Source organism: Pelodiscus sinensis, chromosome 9, assembly GCF_052426305.1.
Source record: "Pelodiscus sinensis isolate ZL-2025 chromosome 9, ASM5242630v1, whole genome shotgun sequence".
NCBI classification, from domain to species: Eukaryota; Metazoa; Chordata; order Testudines; family Trionychidae; genus Pelodiscus; species Pelodiscus sinensis.
In genome coordinates, this window is record NC_143060.1 from 67,352,190 (window position 1) to 67,370,867 (window position 18,678).

The window sequence follows — 18,678 nt, forward strand, 5'->3', positions numbered from 1 at the left end:
CCCACTGCCTTGTGTAGCACACGGTCTCTCCCCAGGAGTGTGAGACCTACAGACTGTATTTTCGGGTCTCAGAACAAGGGTATTTCTGTAGCCCAGGACACTTCTGGACTTGTGAATGTTTCTCTTTGCAAACTTAACTTTTGAAGTAGTGGGCATGTTAAGGGATGGAGGTATGTGGGATTTACTTGATATAATTGTGCACCCGTGTTCAGTCTAGTTTTCCCGGGTTGCAGAGATGCTTCCTGCACTTCATTTGTCCAATACAGTTGTCTCAGGCGCATTGTGCTCTTGTTCTTTCAGCCCTCCTCACCCTTTAGAGAGAGAAACCAGTAAGCGTCTGGAAATGAAATGTGACTCTGAATACTCGTTAAGACCTTCAGAGCACTTCTGGTCCTAGCTGCAGACACAGAAGTACCCGGGCACGTCATGTCCGATCAGGGAGGAACAGAATCCCACTGCTCTTTTGGGGAGTCCTGCAGGGTGGGACCTAGCAATATCACACAGGGCATTTTGTTTTCCAGTGTGTAGGCAAAAAATATAACCTGACGAGGACTGTTAGGGTTGTAGGAGAAGGTCAAGCCAACCTTTCCTTAGTTGGGCATTCTGGATATAGATGCATTCGTAACATTTGGGTATCAGTATTTGATAGCCGCCCAGGCAGTGCTACATACTTCACACAAGACTTAGTGGTCTCTGCATGTGTTTCTAATCTAAAAATGTCAAGGGGGACTGTTACTCGCTCAAATTTCCTTATCCCTCCACACTTCAGGGACACTCACCCTTACCCAATTCCTAGGGCTCAGGGTGTAACTTCCTGCGAGTCTGCAGGATCTTTTACCACAATAATATTCCTAGTCTCTGTTTATTGACAATTCCCAAGCAAGCAGAATACACATGCCAAGCACACAGTGCCATGCTCACCAATCCTGATACAGGCAGGCAGACTTCCCCTGTTGGCCAGGCAAGGGCAGTCTCTCCGGATCCTGGCTGCTGCACATCACGGTCATGCAGAGGGGTCCTGGCAGTTCTGGTCTTAGGCTGGGTCCTGGAGGTGAGTTCTTCTTCCAGATCCTCTCCCTTCTTCTTGGTGTTTCTTTCTTCCTCTCCTCTTTCCTGCTGGTCTCCGCCTTGGGTCCCAGGTGATATAGTGAAACTTGAGTCTGCTTAGCTAAACCATAACCAATTATTTTAGTCTAACTTTACTAACCAATCATAACATACTGTAACGGAATTACCTAACCAATCGTACCCCACCACCTTAGCTGAGTTCCACCTAGCAAAATGAATTATCCAGCAGACAAACGGTTACAAACCAGGCAGCGATCACACAGACAAACAGGAGGGAAGTGAGGACAATAATCGTAGCGTGAGGATTCCACACCCTCAACTATTGACAAGCAGTTTCTTCCCAGATGAAATGTTAAGTAAGTGTTCTCTGTCCATCTTGAGATCTGTTTCTTTACCTGGTGACCATGAGGGCATTAGGACAGGATCTCCTTCTCACAGCCTAGTGACACTATTTTGCCATGTGAGTGTGATTTCAAGCTTTACGACTAGTGCAGGGGTGGGCAATAATTTTTTGCCGGGAGCCACTTAAAAAAATTTCGGAAGTGGCCCTGGGCCGCACTGGAAGGGGTGGGGCCTTGAGCGGAAGGGGCGGGTCCGGGATACTTCCGGGTTCCCCACCCCCAGACCATGATTGGTCTGTGGGGTGGGGGAGTGCCTTTGCCCACCTCCTTCCCCCTAGGTGCCCATGCCCCTGGCTGGGAGGAGACTTCCCACGCTCCCTGCCCCCAGGCCAATCAGAGCCTTGGGGGAGTATGTGAAGTCTTTTCCCGCCCTGCCAGGAGCACGCGACACTTCCATGTGCTCCTCACCGGGTGGGGCCAGGGCGTAGGAAACGTCGTGCGCTCCCCCACCCCCAGACCCTGATTGGCCTGAGGGTGGGGGCGTACGTGAAGCCTCCTCCAGCCGTCAGGAGCTCCTGGTGCTTCCAAGTGCTGCGTGCTCCTGGCAGGGTCTCCACGGGCCGGATCTACTCCCTTGGCAGGCCAAATCCGGTCCGTGGAGGCCCGTTTGTCCACCCCTGATCTAATGGCTGCTGCTCTTCATTCTGGCTGCAGAGAAAGGCTTTAGGCCTTCCAATATGGCTGCAGAAAAACCATGTTATTGCAAGACAAGGGTTGCAGCAGTAAGGCTACATGGTTATGGGGCATCTTAGTGGTTCTGGGTTGTGTGAGCATGTGTGTTAGGTGAGTCAATAACTGGACGCTAAGCTTGCTAGCATTCTGTGTACAGCACCGCTGTCAGGAACAATTACTCCATCCCCATAAGGAGATTCTTGAATGCCTTCCCATAGTTACCTTTGGGTTATAAAGGCCTTGATTGAGCTCCTGGGCCAGATGTCAGAGTGAACAACCATTTTCTGTGTTCTGTTTTGTAAATGCAACTCACAATTAGCATCTTAAGTTCCTCTTTGGGAAGGAGGGTGTGTTCTCTTGCTCTTTCTTCGTTGACAATAGATTCCTGGTTAGGATTCAGGGGCAGAGTGTGGGTAGTGAAGAGGAAAATCACATTGAAATCCCCAGCTGTGGTCTGATTGTTTTACCTCAGGGCTTCTATAAAGGTGGAGGGATGTAGAAGGTCAGCTTATTTGGTTGAAAATTGTGTTATCCACAGATTCTACAGTCAATGGACTATGTAGCAGAGAGTCCTCTAATTGCATTATGTATGCCTGTTAATTGGGTAGAGAGGTGCTTTCCAGAGAGAGACATTTTACAGTAGATTAAAATGGAAACTAGACTTCAGTCATCTGCTTACAAATTGCTATACAAACCAGCCTCTAATAAGCTTCATGCTTTTATTTACTTGTATAGAATATATTCTCATTAATGGAATCTGGAATAACTGCAGAGAAATGTGAGACTGGGGAGGTTTTAGAAGATGACTGAGATGTTTAACTAGTAATGTGGCAGTTGGATCTTGACTAACATTAGAGAAAAATGTGTGAAAATTCTTATGATAGCGTGGGTTTTTTAGGTCTTAATGGCAGACTAAGTGACCCGTTGAGCCAATGCCAAGAAGTTCATTCACTGCACCGTCTTGTTGATTTCATTTCTGGTGTTCTTTCCACAGTGCTGACATCCATAGACTAATGGCTGGCCCATATTACTCCCTATCCATGAAGAGATGGGAAGGGCGGAGTGACATCCAGCCCCCCAAATTCTTGTCAAAGATGGCCTCTGACTTTTCACCCCGTCAGTCCATCAGCCTGTCTCTGCTGTTCTTCAGTGCCTTGTTCTTCGCAGAGAAGAGCAGACTGTGGTACCTGGATCCTAAAAGGGATCTTCTTTGTTGTTTGACCTAGGCTGTTCCAGGTGGTTCAGCTCTCATGGGGAGCAGGTTCTAATATTAGGGGATTGTCAGTACATACCTGTCACTCACTTGCTATGGATTAGTGAAGATTTCCAGGACCCAAAAATGCCAGTAGTACAGTCCCTTGGGTCTAACATGGCTTCGGACGACATGCTGATTTTTGTTGGATTCCTGAAGTTCTGTCCATAATCTCTTTTCCAGCCTTGCTCCTGAGAGGACGTCTGCTCCGGCACTGTACATGAGAGCAAAACTACTGCTATTTTCTTGGCTCCTCAAGCTCACCTGGCTTGGGTTTGGAGAGGGCCCATTAATTGCCTAGCGTGGGGATCCACGCAGGTAGTACGTGGTGAGCAAGCGGTTACTCACTTCATAGACTGTTTCAGGATGATTGGCTGTGTGGATTCACGCTGCTTCCCTACAGTGGACTCTTCAGTGCGTGGAAGGGAACTGAGTTGCAGGTGGTCTGTCGTTTTCAGTATCGTATGTTGGTGGACGAGGGTCCGCGGGCAGGTGACATGCAGCACTACCTAGCCCTGCTCTCTAGACAGTTTCCATTGAGCGTGGGAGCATGCGTTTTGCAATGTGTACTGTGTGGATCCATGCAAGCAATTATTAACTACTTGCTACAAGTAACTGGGTTGAGTCAAAATGCGTATCTGATCGAATTCTGTTTGCATTGAAGCTTTATAAACCACTCATTTGAGCTTATTCATTTACATTGGATTGTAAGGTCATACAAAATGGCCTGACTATAGATTTAGAAATGTACATCTGTCTGCCCATCGGGGAGTAAGCAGGCGTACTTGACCAAAACAAAGTGAGTTAGGATCACTACATGTGGCAGGCAGCTTCCTCTTGCCCTCGCTGAAAGCAAGCTCAGGGGTTGGTGGTGCTGAGACGATGGGATGTGCCTGGAATTTGATGTTTCTCATAAAACAGAAAGGGAGGGGTCATTCTACCGCAGGATGGCCACAGTTGGGCAGCAAGGGCCAGACATGGGGGCAGGGACACCGGTAACCCCATTGGGTCACCCCAATCTGTCAGACCAGCTGAGATTTTCCCAGCTGTTAGAACCTTTAGGTTCCCAGTGTTCCATTGTCCATTTGTGAGGTAAACATCAATCGGGTCGTCTCCCCCCTCCACTTTTCTGAAGTGTTAGCCATTATCTACAGCTACTCTTGTGAAAGTGGTGGCAGTTGGGCGAGTGGTGATATGGAAATATTGCGCCGTGTGTGTGAAATTGAGTGAGGAAACATGTAAGTAGTTATTGGAATCCTGTAGCATTAAAGTCGTGGGAGATGATTTATAGATGTGGCCAGTTTAGTGTTCAAACTTCCCTTTTGCTTTCTCAGCTTTTCCTCTTCCCCTCCGTGTTCTGGAAGATGCATATAACTGATGGATAATGTGGACAAGGAGCTTTATTTCCTAATCGCGCTCAATTCCTGAGAGGCTGTGGGAACTAACCGCATTATTAGGGTTGCCAGGTGTCCAGTTTCACCCGGACAGTTAGTTAATTGCACCTTTCGTCTGGCTTAAAAAAAAAAACCAGAAAATACTGGACATGTAAAATGTCCGGTATTTTCTGCTTTCCTCGGATGAAAGGCCGGAGGGGACATTTTTCACCTGCCGCGTTGGCGAGGGCGGGGGAAGCGAGGAACCCAGGAATTTAAAGGCACAGCGACCTTTTTGTGAAGGTATCTAGCAACCCTACTCGTTATATATGTATGTGTACCTTCATACTTTCTTATGCACCAGCAGGAGTAACTGAGCTTTACCCTCTCCAGCACCATTTTGAGAGAACTTGCTGAATTTTAATTTTTTATGCGTAACAGTTTGCTGTAGTGTCTCTAAGAATTTCTACTCCAGTTGGAAACGTGTCGGTCTTAAGAGCTATGGCGAGGAGGTGAATGCTGCTCCAGCCGCTGCGCCTTGGATTTTCCTTTTACCTGATTTGTAGCACACACTACTGGTTAGTTTGTTTTATAATTAATTGTACTATGGTGTGTACATATTTCCAGTTAGTTTCAGTAATGTGAACTGGATCATTGGTATCATCTTTGCCTATTTAACTCGTGTGGGCTGCTTACTGTGGCTGAGACCGGTTTGAAATGTGTGTATTAAAGTTGAAATAGAAGTCCTGTTAGCAATCAAAGGCTTTAGGGCATCACTAATGTTCTGGTACAACGGTTTAAATACTTCCCCTAGTGAAAACTACGAATAGTCCGGGAGCACCCATCTGCAGAGTCTGCTACTGTTTCTTAGTGGCTACCCACCGCTTATCTTTCTGTGGCCACTAAAAAGGGAACACAGATCTGTAGTCTGTTAATGTGGGTGATGCTGAGGTTTGGTTACAGATACTTATTATGGACTTGTAAATTGTGTAAATAGTTTGTGTTTTTTAAAAAGAAACTAGAAGTCCTATAGCTTGTATATTTGCAACTATAGTGGCTGCTGCTCACTAGTTTTTGATAAGCCTATAGGGTTTAATGATAAAACTGTTTATGTATCCATGCCAGATTTTGTAATATCTTGTATTCGGTGCATGTTTTTACAGCTGTGAATACGCAGAATGTAATTGAAGGTTTGTAATACCTACTTATGCAGGGTGGAGTTAAGGTTGTGTGTTAAAAGGGAAAACTTTGACGTATTTAATTTTGAGTTCTCAGATTTTCAGCCTTAGAGTTTGTGAACGTGGTGTGGGGGGTGTGGTGGTGTTTTTTTGTTTGTTTTTTTGGGGGGGGGGTTTCACTCATACTTGAATCCTCAGTCTGCTGTTGACCCGGGATGAATGGTAGTTAGTTGGCGGAGGCGGGGGGCAAGGCAGAGAGAGGAAGAAATCAGTCATCTCTTCCCGATGTCATGAAGCCCCCTCCTGAAGTAGTGAACTTAGCCCCAACAAGTGCCGGGATAGGACTTGACCCCTGGAGGACCCTCCCAATCCTATGATTCTATAAGTCTCCTCTGCTAAACAAAGTGGAATCTACTGCAATGCAAATCCTCCCCTCTCTCAACCTGCTGAATGTGCCTGGAGTTACTGTGATGTTGAGCACTGGCCTGCTAAACCCAGGGTTGTGAGTTCAACCCTCGAGGGGCCATTTTGGGATCTGGGGCACATCTGTCAGCGATGGTCCTTGGTCCTGCCGTGAGGGCAGGGGACTGGACTCGGTGACCTCTCGAGGTCCCTTCCAGCTCTGAGATAGGTATAGCTCCAGATAGACTGGAATCTGTAAATGCAGGCGTCATACCCTATGCCTGGACAATTACTACTATAGTTCCTGTTTTAAGAAAGGAAGGAATGATCCAGGAAACTACAGGCCTGTTAGTTTGACTCAGTTGTAGGCAAGATCATTGAATAAGGTTACCAGGTGGCTTAAAAAAAACTCCATGATCTCAGATGGGGGCGGGAGACCGGCTGGGAGAAGGTGGGGGAGGGCCGGCCAGCTGACGGGAAGCAGGGCTGGCGAGGAGAGTCGGGGGCAGCGGGGTTGGCTGGGGGAAATTGGGGGCGGGGAGACTGGCTGGCGGGGAGCGGGACTGACCGGGGTGCAAGCAGATCCCGGGGTGCCGCCCATCCTGCGCACGATCCCAGCGAAGCACGAGCGAGTCCGGCCATGGGGATTCCATCCCGCCCCAGCCATGCCCCCCACCCTTGCGTAGTTGCGTATTGCCTGTCTGGTAGACACGCTCACACTGCATGAAAGTGTCTACCAGACACGCAATACGCAACTAGGTACTGATACTCCTAATAATAATAAAACTTACCTAATTAGAAAATACTGGACATTTTATATGTCCGGTATTTTCTGAATTTGTTTCCTGGACAGAACCCTCAAATAGCGGACTGTCCGGTTCAAAACCGGACACCTGGCAACCCTATCATTGCATAGTTTTTGAAAGAGAAAGTAGTTAAGGACATGGAGATGCACAGGAATTGGGATAAAATGCTAAAGGTAGGCAGTGCCAGACCACCTGATCTCCTTTGAGAATATTGTGCGGAGGGGGGAGGCCAAAGGAAGTGCCTGGATTTCAATGAGCCATTTGATCTAGTTCGACGTGGAAAATGTAGTTCAACTGGAGGAGATGGAGAGTCATATGAGAACTGAGAGGTGGAGAAGGAATTGGTTAAAGGGGTGAACTGGGTTGGTCCGAAAGGTGAACTGTCAGTCTGGAGGAATGCTATTACAGGTTGAGCCTCTCTGGTCTGGCATGACTAAATAGTGCAGTGTGCACTTCAGGGGCTAACAAGAATTTTTGCTATAAGCTGGGGACTTGTCAGGTGGGAGTGACAGAGCAGAAAGACCCGCATGTATTTGTTGATCATAGGGTGACTGTGAGCAGTCAGAGACAAGGATCCTGTGGCACCTTCTGGACTAACAGATGTATTGGAGCATGTATTGTTAGTCTCTAAGGTGCCACAGGACTCCCTGTTGCTTTTGCAGATCCAGACTAACACAGCAACCCCTCTGATACGTGAGCAGTCAGTGTGATGCATCGGTGACCAAGGCGAAGGCAGTCCTAGGATGCGTCAGGACAGGTATTTCCAGTAAAGACAGAAAAGCGTTTCTACAAGGCATGAGTGAGCGATGAATTCTAACCAGGAGCAGTGCAGAGAAGGGCTACCAGGAGGATCTGAGAAGTGGAGAACTTGTCTTGTGAAAGGCGGCTCGGAGAGATTGGCTTGTTTAGCCTGACCAAAAGAAAGGGGAGGGAGTATGACTGCACTCTCTGAATATATCAGAGGGCTAAGTACCACGGAAGGAGAGGAGTTAAGCGCCAGTGGGGACAAAGAACAGTGGCTAACAACTGGCCATCGGGAAGCGTAGGCTTGAAATGAGATGAAGGTTTCTAACCATCAGAGAAGTGAAGTTCTGGGACAGCCTCCCAAGGGAAGAGTGGGGGCAGCTAACCTCACTGGCTTCAAGATTGACCTTGCTAAGCTTATGGAGGAGATGGTTCGAGGGGCCACGTGCCACGGTAGGCAGTCTTATCAGTGAATGCCAGCACCAAAAATCCCCAGTGGCTGGAGACGAGGCGCTAGCTGGGGAGGGCGCGCTGGGTTACGACAGAATTCTGTCCCATGTACCTACCTGCGGTCTTGCCCACCAGCTCAGGGTCTAACTGATGGCCATATTTGGGGTCAGGGAGGAATTTCCGACCAGGTTAGAATGACTGAGTCCCTTTGTTTTTGGCCTTCCTCTGTAGCATGGGGCACAGTCAGTTGTGTGTTTAAACTGGAGTAAATAATGGTATCTCTGCAATGTGAACCCTTTACTCCGTGATTTGAGGGTTTCAGTAACTCAGCCGGAGAGTAGCCGTTTATTTCTGAGGTGGGTAAGATTCTGTGGCCTGCAGGTCGTCAGACTAGTGCAAAACGTCAGACTAGACCAGCGGCTCGCAGTCTTTTCAAGCATGCAAGCCCCTTTTCAAGCTATTAAAATCTCAGACACACTCACACCCCCTTGCTGGGGGAGAAATAAAAGAAATGGAAGAAAAGATAAAAAAATTAAGGATCAGGCCCACCCTGGTGGGCCCGATCCTTATTTTTAAACTTTCCATGGGACACAGGTTGGGAACGACTGGACTAGATCGGGGTGGCCAACCCGAGGCTCGCGAACCGTGTGCAAAGAAAAAAATTGCAGCTCCTGAAGGAACCGGCACAGAACCTGGAACCGCTCAGGTCAGCCGCTCTCACAGCTGGGCTGCTGTGAGCTGCATGTGTGCTTGTGGCTCGCACCGTTCTGCTCACAGCCCCCGTGCACTGCGTCATATCCTGCACGTGCAGGCCAGGTCGCACACAGCATCCCAGCCTTCACGTGCTAGCAGCTGGCCGCTGAGCACTGGCAGCGGTGTTGGCAGCAGCTCCAGGACCCGGGCATATGGTTGCGGGGGGAGATGCCTGGCTCTGGAGAAGGGGAGGGAGATCGAGTGGGGAGCGGTGTGATGCGCATGGCGTCCCGGAAGCGGTGCAGCAGCTCTGGCTCCGGGACCCAAGCATAAAGTTGTGGGGGAGGGGGATTGGGTTACAGCAGGGAGGGGAGGTGTCTGGCTCTGGGGAAGGGGAGGGGGGGCATTGGGTTGCTCATGGCATCCCGGTCAGCTCATGCTCAAAGCCGGCCGCTCAGCGCACGTGCCCCAGCGCCTGGAGGGAGACACGCTGCTGTAGTGGCAGTGGCTCTGAGACCTGAGAATTAAGTTGGGAGGGGTGGGGGGGCGTGCCTGGCTTTGGGGAAGGGGAGGAGAGGGGGATTTGGTTGGGGGGGTGCCTGGCTTTGGGGAAGGGGAGGGGGACTGGGTTGGAGCAGGCTGCTCTTCCCCTCCCCTAAACAGCTGGCACGTTCCTGAAATGCTGGGTCTGTCGCACCGCCGGGGATTTCCCCCTGCTGCCTGCCGGGGGAGGAGGGAGGCAATAGGAATCCTGGGACTGCATGCCAGCTCCAACTTCTCAGGAAGCACATGGCCGTCGTGGGGAGCAAAGGGAGAGCGTGCATTTCCTGAGAAGTTGGAGCTGGCCTGCAGTCCTGGGACTCCTCCACACACCCTGCGCAGGCAGGCAGCCGGGGTGAAGGAAGTCCCTGGCGGAGCGACAGACTGGGCATTTCAGGAAGCGCACCAGCTGTTTAGGGGAGGGGAAGAGCAGCCCGTGCGCTTCCTAAGACCTGGGATCCCCAAGTACTGGCCCTAGCTGTCTCTGTCCCTTCCTCCGGCCAAGCCCCTCCCTCCCCCCACGAGTACCGTGCCCTAGCACCCTGCTCCAGCACCCTGTCCGTTGCCCCCACCAGCACAATTGGGGCCACATTAGTGAGGCTGGGGGGGGGGGTTGGAGGGTTGTGGGTGTGTTTTTTTTTTTTTTTTTTTTTTTTTTTTTTTTGCATCTCACTTGTGTGGCCCCAGCTGACTTTTCTGTGGGTCAGTGGCCTTTGACTCAAAACAGGTTCCCCACCCCCTCCTAAATAAAGACAATGCTGAAACATTTTGTGTTTGACATAATAGTTTATTTAAAAATGAAAGCTGGCCAACAAGACCCAAACTGGGGCCAAGCCCCCGTCTGGTCACTGCCTCATAACATTTCTGCTCCCCCCAGACTCCAAACCTGAGCCTGTCGTACACTGGAACCCCTTGTCCTGAGCCGCTCACATCCCCAAATTCCTGCCCCCCCCCCCAAAAAGGCAGGGCTGCGAAGACTTGGGGAAAAGTTGACCCGGGGGGTTGGTTGGTTCTTTGGTTTAGTAGGCTATAGTGCCAAGAGCTACTCTAGTTGGACAAGAAATCCACTAATGCTTAATGGCTAGACAGCAGGCCAGTGACACAGGATGGCAGCCCTGACGGACCTCTGGCCCAACCCCACCTCTGATTGACTACTGCCTCCCACAGAGGCCACGAGGCCCGGGAGATCACCCTGCCCTCGCACAAATGCGCTAGAGCTCGGTGGTTACGGAAAATGCAGGAGGCAGTTTGGCACCCGCGGGAGGCCCCCGGTGGGGTAAGGAACCCTGTTTCTAGGAGACTCTCCGGGAGAGCCTGAGCAACAAACTCCTGTGGGGAGCAGAGAGGCTCACCTTGAGTCCTCGCAGACAGAGTGCGGGGCCGTAGCCTGGGGACTGGTCCCCGCAGGAGAAGAGCCTGGCCGAGAGGAGTACTTGCTTAGGTGACTTCACTTTGAAGAAATAAAATTGACACCCTGGAAAAAAAGGGGGCTAGAGTCCTGTAGCTGGCGAGTGTCCTTCGGCGTGTGGCTGGGGAGAGCTGGCCGGCTTACAGGCAGTTCAAGAATATTGATGTAATTGCTAAACGCAAAGTAGGGGCGCACACCCGTTAAGTGCATGTGGTCCTTTCCCATTCCTCCCTCTTCCCGCTCTTTTGTTGTCTTAAAATTACAAGATCTTTGAGCCGGTCTCTGTCCTGATCTCTGAACGCACGGTGAGTAGGGGCAGAGCACAGGGCTGTGAGAGGAGATCAGTGCTGTGTTTCCAGCTCTGCCACGGGCCGGCTGTGGGACCTTACGCAGGTCCCAGTCTCCTTCCATGCCTCGGTTTCCTAACTTCCTTTATTCAGTGCCTGGGGATCTACTGATGGACCGCGCTCTAGGAGCTGGGTCATATGCATCGATGACAGCTCTTCACCTGACATGGCTTACACTTATAGAGCTTACAGAAGAAACAGATGTTGGCGAGAGAGAGGGAAGAAGAGGGTGCCTGGATACACAGGCAGATTCAGGCACAGTAATAAGGGCAAACAATAAGTCTCCAATACAGATAACAAGAGAAGTGGGTCATTGCTCATAGACGGCGCAAACAGGAGATGGGATGAGACAGTCTGGGGGATGATGGGATGGAGGCAAGGACGAGGAGCTGGAAGGAACTCGAGAGAGAAGGCAAGTAAAGGGATTCGTAGGTGGGGAGAAGGCTTGATGACTGGGAGATGCCCGAAGCATTGCTTTCTCAATGCACAGGTGGCAAGCAAGCCTCCTTGGGTAAATTCACCCAGTTTTGAGGATGGGATTTCACAACCTTTGAGTGTCATTAATTTTGGTTTCTTGTGTTAAATGTTAGACTGGATTATGATCTCTTCAGTTACTGGCTTTAGATGGGCTGCTGGAATTGTGATTTGCTGGCTGCTGAACTGGATATCGTGCATGTTGCTTTGTATTGGGGTCTTCATGCAATATCATTTCAAGTGTTTAGTCTTTGAAGCAAAACATACTCAGCTTTGGTTTCCTTCTGTGTCTTTACAGATTATGTCTACTTTGAAAATTCTTCAAGTAACCCTTACTTAATACGAAGAATAGAAGAACTCAATAAGGTAATGCAGAGCTCATGTTTTCCCCAAACAGTTGGCTGACATGTTGTTTGAACTGAAAAGAACTTCATCTGCTCTACTTGCCTTGGTATCAGTTTGAAATCATTTGCAGCATCTTTAAGGTGCTTGCAGCTACAGAATATTCTGACACCTGATCATTGCCTGGAGTATCTGGAGGCTGTCACTCATTCAAGAGGTGCTTGTCACATGCTGCCTGCCAAAGTCAGAGAACACCAGCTGAAAGTTATCCGAGTGGTGACCTTGCATTCATGCTTTGGCCGGTCAGGCAAGGTTTATTCTGCAGTCCTTAAACTCTTGTTGCTGTGCTTGATCCAAAGACAAAATATTAATTGGCCTGGAGAAAGGATGAAGGAGCTTTATGGCTTGAGTACACCCTAGGGGCCTCTCTGATGAGGAAGACGATGACCAGATCCTCAAGTCAACCTCCTGAGATCTGTCTTCTCATGGTCTCTGGGGCTGATCTATTGCTTTAATGATCTTAGTCCTCAGAATATCTTCTTGCTTGGAGATGAAAAAGCAGCGTGACACAAACTGCCATTCCAGTCGAATAGATGGAGGTTCTAAGAGGGCCAGGGCAAAGGAATCTAAACCCTTTGGTACAGAGGATGATATGAAGCCTTCAGCTGCTCTCCCTATTACAGTCTCCTATTGGAGCTAATTCCTAAGGAAATGCTATGGCTGTGGGAAGACTTGTCCTTTTTTAAAGCTGCTTTGTTGTTGGAACCTTCATCAAAAGTGTAAAGTTGCCATCTGGAGAAGCGGATGTGAAGTCCAGGTCATGTTTGTAATCGCTCTCGATTGGTACAAGGTCTCCTGCGGAGGAAGCCTGTCTTTCCTTCATCAAAGGCAGGCTTGTTTGTCTGAAGTCTTTTGTCTAGAATGGTCAAGAAACTACATTTCTGGGAGATGTCTATAGCAAGTAGTAATCCAGAAGAGATGCATTGTCTCCACGCCTAGGAACGCTTCTAATCCTGAGGAGTGAGTGAGTCAGGATACTTGATCTTAATGGCCCCAGACATCAAGTGTGGTTTTTGGATCTACTGGCAGTTTCCTGGGGAACTTTTCTCCTTTCTCTCAGTCTTACAGAGATGGTCAAATTCTCAACCCAGATCTAGACATCAGGCCTCTTGTGGTTTGGATTATGGGTCCTCCTGTTTTCAGAGTCTTCAAGCCCTGCCCCAGAAAACTGTGCCTGCGATTAGAAACATTTGTACACGTGTTGCCTGATGTTTCTCATTCAAGATCATTTGCTAAAATTGATTATCTTGATTGTTGTCCCTCCACCATTAAGGTTTTGATAGCTACCTTGTATTGGCCTTTGATTTCCTTGTTTTCCTTGGATTTTTCTGGGTGGGCTTTTCCATCTGTTCCCCAAGCTTCCAGTCTACTAAACCTTAAGATTTAAATCTAGTTCTTGGAGAACTCCTCAGTGCTGTGAGATGGCATGACTTACATTTTGTGTTAATCGCTCAGGCATTGTGGGGAGAAGGCTACAAGAGAATTGAGATCTGTGCTGTGTTCATGCAAAAAGATAAAATTCTGCAAACAAGACTGCATGTGATGAGCAGAAATAGTTTTAAAATGATCTGTTTTAAGAGAGACAAACAAATTTAAAAAACCTCTCCCTTTTTCATCTGGCTGTCATTGACAAGAATCTGGCTGCCTGTTGCATTTTTATTATTACTCTTTTTGGAACTTCCCTTGATCTCCTTACTGGTTGTTTGAGCCAATCTTACACGTATGGTACCTTTTGGTTGATTCTTTCTAACCCTTCAAACTGTGAAGGTTAGAGGAGGGGGAACCTTTTGGACTTGGAAATATATCTGCCAACTGAATTTTTTTTATTGTACTATCTTTTTAGGCATTAACTTCTTGATTACTTTGGCTAACCTTTTTTAGGGAAGCTTTTGGCTTGCACTAGATTGGAAAGTTGTAGACGTGGTAAATTTTATTTTCTCAGGCAGCGTGCAGTCCCCAGTATGAGGCTGGCCAGCTCTCCTGCTGAAACAGCTGCCCTGACACCTGTGGGGGACAATTCTGCAGGAGAGGCAGAATTACAGAGACAGGATGGGATTCTGATCTCCTTACTCCTACTAAATTGTCCCTGATACCATTTGGGTCACTTTTGGCGTACATGGGACAACTGAGGAACACAGTGGTATGCTACATGTGAACTGAGGTCAGAAGCTGGTTCTGTGTAGGTATTCTCTTCATTACTGCATGAGATCATCCAGCCCATTTGGCCAAATCCTTGGTTAGTTTGCGAGTAAGGTAGGTTTAACTCTCCTGCCTCAGGCAATCGAGATAAATGAGTGTGAGGTCAAGAAGGTGTTTCCTGCTGGCATCCTTTGCACACCCAGTCTAATTTCTCAGAAGCCTTGTGAGGTTTTGTTTTCCCTGCCTCTGTACTCTCCAGTACAGAACATGATTGAGAAAAAGAAATAGTATTTAGAACAGTGCTCTGGTATGATAACTCCTGTTTTTCTCTATTGTAGGTCTGCAAAACACTTGCTAGTGTTGCTTTTCCTCCAGAATGCGTTCTGTCCTAGCAAGGTTCATGCATTTGGCTGGAGTGCTTACGGTTACACTTCTAACTACTGTAATGGATTTCTAGCTCAGTAGTTTGAGGCCCAGTTTTTTTTATTGACGACCAAGAATAACTTTTCTACTCACTGTTACAGACGGCCAATGGCAATGTGGAAGCTAAGGTGGTATGTTTCTACAGAAGAAGGGACATATCAAGTACGCTGATCGTACTGGCTGACAAACATGCAAGTAAGCTTGTTAATTTAAACAAATTGACTTTTAATTTTTACCTATGGATGAAGTGGCAATGCTAAAGATGCATGGATCGTGGAGCTGCTAAGTTATTTTACATGTATGGTCCCCATCCTCAGCAACCAGGTAGCATCCCCAACAATTAGTTGCATCCCTTGGTTGGGTGAGTTGACTTTTTCATTTAAGAAACAAAGGTGTGCTGAAAAGTCAGTTGCCCAATGTGTCATTTGGTTGTCACAGGTGTGCGTATATTGTACATGTGATATAAAATTTAAGTGACACCAATTATTAAGTTGCTTGGGAAAGAGAAATATACTCCTTGCTTTTAAACAAGAGAAACTGGTCACTTCACTTGCCAGTAACTCAAATCTGGAGAACATTAAAATGTGGCCTGTTGGTTTACTATCAGGAATTGTATCTTTGACACATTTAAAAAATCCGTTTAAAAATGTGAATATCTGATTTGCCTGTGGTCATGTTTAGAAACTTCTAAAAGCTAGTGATCTCGGGCTAGCCAACTAGTATGGGATGTCTTGAATTGATGGTCTCTGTAAGGAAGTTGTTCATTTTCCAGGCAGACAGAAGTCTGAAAAGAGCTAGTGCTGCTTAGTAGTTTGAACGCTAAGTAGTGTTTATTTTTTTTAAAGTTTCATGATTAAGCATTTGAAATGTGAAAGTGCCATAGATTTTTGTTCATGCAGCCTTCGCTTGGCCTTCATTGCGTGTGCCATATAATCTTAACTTTCATGATCACAAACTATTCCTCAGTGTGGTATGCCATAGTTTTTCCCTTCAACCTTCTGTATACACATGTATCTTCTTGTGGTTCTGTATGCGCTGCTGTTTAACGTTTTCATAGGAAGAATGTGTGGCCTACCAACTTACGGAGGGGGAGATTTTTACTTAAAAAGGAAATAAGATTTGCGGGGCAACAGTGGAGCTTAGTTACATGTGTAGCTTCTTCCAAGATCCTGTTACTAAGCATATTCCAAAGAGATGCTTCTTGAGTCACTTCTTTTAATAAAAATAAGAAGTTGAACTGCCACTGACATTTACTGAGAAATCGGGAGAAGCTTCACAATGGTTTTACTTAAAATGACCAAAATAAAAATCTTCCAGTATTTCTGCCGATTGTTTTATGCTGTCAGATACTTAGCATTTGAAATGTATGTAGATTTCAATGTCATCTTAGTGAGAAATTTATTTCAGTTGTGTATATGAACGATCAGATCAGTAAAAATCTAGTGTACATCTCACTATCTACACTACTGTCTAGTGTACAAATTCGAGATAGTTATGTATGTTAGAGGAACAATTTGACAGTATTTTAACATATAACTGGAAAGCATTTGATGTTTCCCTAAGATAGCGTAAGTATAGATAGGAAATGGCTAGCTAATCTGTCATTTTCAGAAATCCTCAATCAACCAAATAAAAATGTTTGCTAATAATAAAAATCCGACAAAGCAGCTCTACAATGGATGGGTGCTTTTTAGGCCAATTTACATCTTAGGACTGTGACGCAATATGTTGCCGCTATCTCTAACAGAGGCAAAATAACCTGTTAGATGACATGCCTACTGACCAAATTATTAACATACATCCCTTACAGATCCAGCTTCTTCCTCAGAACAGTGAACCTAAAAATCTGAGACTGGCATCAGGCCATTGGAAGGACCCAGTAAAAATTAGACTTGTGCATGCTCTCTGCCTTCAGAATAGCTTTTTTTCATCTTATCTGTTTGAATGTAATTAAATCTGTGTGCTGTACTCCTATACAAGTACATGTATTCACATGGTACTGTTAAGAGATTTGGACATGGCTTAGGTGATAATTGATCACAAGGCCTAGTTTCACTGATTCTTTTTCGTACCCTAGCTGTTCCATTGCTTAGGAGTGCTGAAGTTTAATAGAAACCTCCCTGCACACAGAGTCATTGAGGTACCCGTGAATGAGCCAACTTGCTTTAATAAGCTAGTAACTGAAGTGAGAAGGAATTGTTGAAACTTGAAGGATAAAGATGAGAAATCCTGCTCTTAGTACAGATATTTTTATATTAAATGAATAATTTTGATAAGAAGGAAAACTAGATCATTGCTTCACTTTCATAGCTTTTTGGAAGACTGTTGGGAAAATCCAGCTATTGAGCAGTGATATTAATGGAAACTTTAATTAAACATTAAACCTCTCTATTACTAAGAGACAATGTATGTCAACTTTAGATTTCCTTTTTTAGAGGTTTTTCTGTATTGTTTTGGTACAGGCACCATTCATTCCCCCAAATAGACTTTTTTTTTAAGTCCCCTTTTGTGGGGCTCCAATTGCTCCTTTTTAAAAATTAAAAATATGTTTGTGGCTGGCAATTAATACTTTCCAAATGTAACTTTAGAATCAAAATATTATGAAAAGACTATAAATAGCCTGCATGTTGGAATGAAATTACGCCTCATTTCCTACAATATTCAACTACAAATACTTGATCCGAGAGAATCAACATTGTCACTGCTTTCAGTTGATTGCATAATGATCCCTTTTCATAAAGTGTCCTGCTACCTCATTTTGATGCATTTGCAGTAGATGTATGTGTCTGCATCACTGATCTTCTAACTGCCTTTGTTCAGCTGATTAATGAAGCCGTGTGGCTGCGGATCCTTCTGGATTCAATTAGTCTTGTAATTTCTAAGAGTAAACCTGCTATTGACACCTTCATAATTTTAGACCTACCAATGAAAAAGAAACTAATGGACAAATAGTATACAAATGTGCAATTTAGCAGTACTTTTATCTATTACTTAAAATAAAGAGGTGGAGAGAAAAATGACTGATTAAAGTAAATGGGCCTAAAATAAATTTTTCAGTATACTCGGTCAGCTACCTGGGACTGCAGAAACTTAAAGATGCAGGTTTTTTTTTATTTTGGAGCCATTTTCCAAGGCGGGAGCTGACGTGCTTTCTGCAGTGACGTTTGTACCTAACGTATGTAACATGATTCTTATGTCTGAACTGCAGACTTTGATTTTTACCACTTGATAGGAAGCTTGTCGGGGGTTATGGTTGAACAATGACGCTTGCACCCTTTTGCACTTTTCCCACTCTTTAGATTCCATAATCACGTTGAATTATTTAAAGGAATTGTTTTAAATGCAGCTGCCTCCAGGGTAGAACCCTATTCCTATTTAACCAGTCTATAGCAAAACTGCACAACATTTTGGGACAGGAAACAAAGAACTACTACTGTAGCCTATTGGCACTCCAAGTCAGAACACACGTCTGTTTGATGTCATTTACTCTGCTAGTCTCCTCAGCAAAGATTGTATGCTGCAACTAAAACGGTAGGAGGAAAACACTTCAAGCAATAAAGCGGCAGGTGGCATGTATGCACTGAGCGTATAGTGGAACATTTTCCAACAGTTATCAAAGACCCTCTCCCCCAACTGGCTTCGCTGCTTTGCAAATTGGCAACAGTGGTCAAGAACCAATGTTTTTCTTAGTTTGTCCTGGTTCATAAAAATAAATGAACAGTTGTTGTTAGTACCAGTTGAATAATTTGAGTAGTTATTGTCAGTTTTGCTATCTGCTTATAGCAGATACTGTTCTGATATCAGGCCTACAAGGTGACATTCTTAAGTTTCAAAGCTTCTAAAAATAAATTTCTTTAAGATGTCATTATCAAACCAATTTGTTGGGTGCCTTGGGAAGTCACTAAG

The 18,678-nt window shown here is 46.2% G+C and overlaps 1 protein-coding gene across 6 annotated transcripts in view; it reads left to right on the top strand.

The window, feature by feature from the left end:
• Nucleotides 1-18,678, top strand: part of MTA1 (metastasis associated 1) — an 85,705-nt gene that overhangs the window by 17,617 nt on the left and 49,410 nt on the right. For 5 of the 6 annotated variants that reach the window (XM_075937074.2, XM_089780647.1, XM_075937077.2 and 2 more), the window contains exons 2-3: nucleotides 12,107-12,174; nucleotides 14,874-14,967. In XM_075937074.2, the coding sequence (XP_075793189.1) occupies nucleotides 12,107-12,174; nucleotides 14,874-14,967 (162 nt within the window). Of the gene's footprint in view, nucleotides 1-8,940; nucleotides 9,053-12,106; nucleotides 12,175-14,873; nucleotides 14,968-18,678 lie in introns of those variants that run through there. The other variant, XM_075937076.2, reaches the window with a different exon arrangement.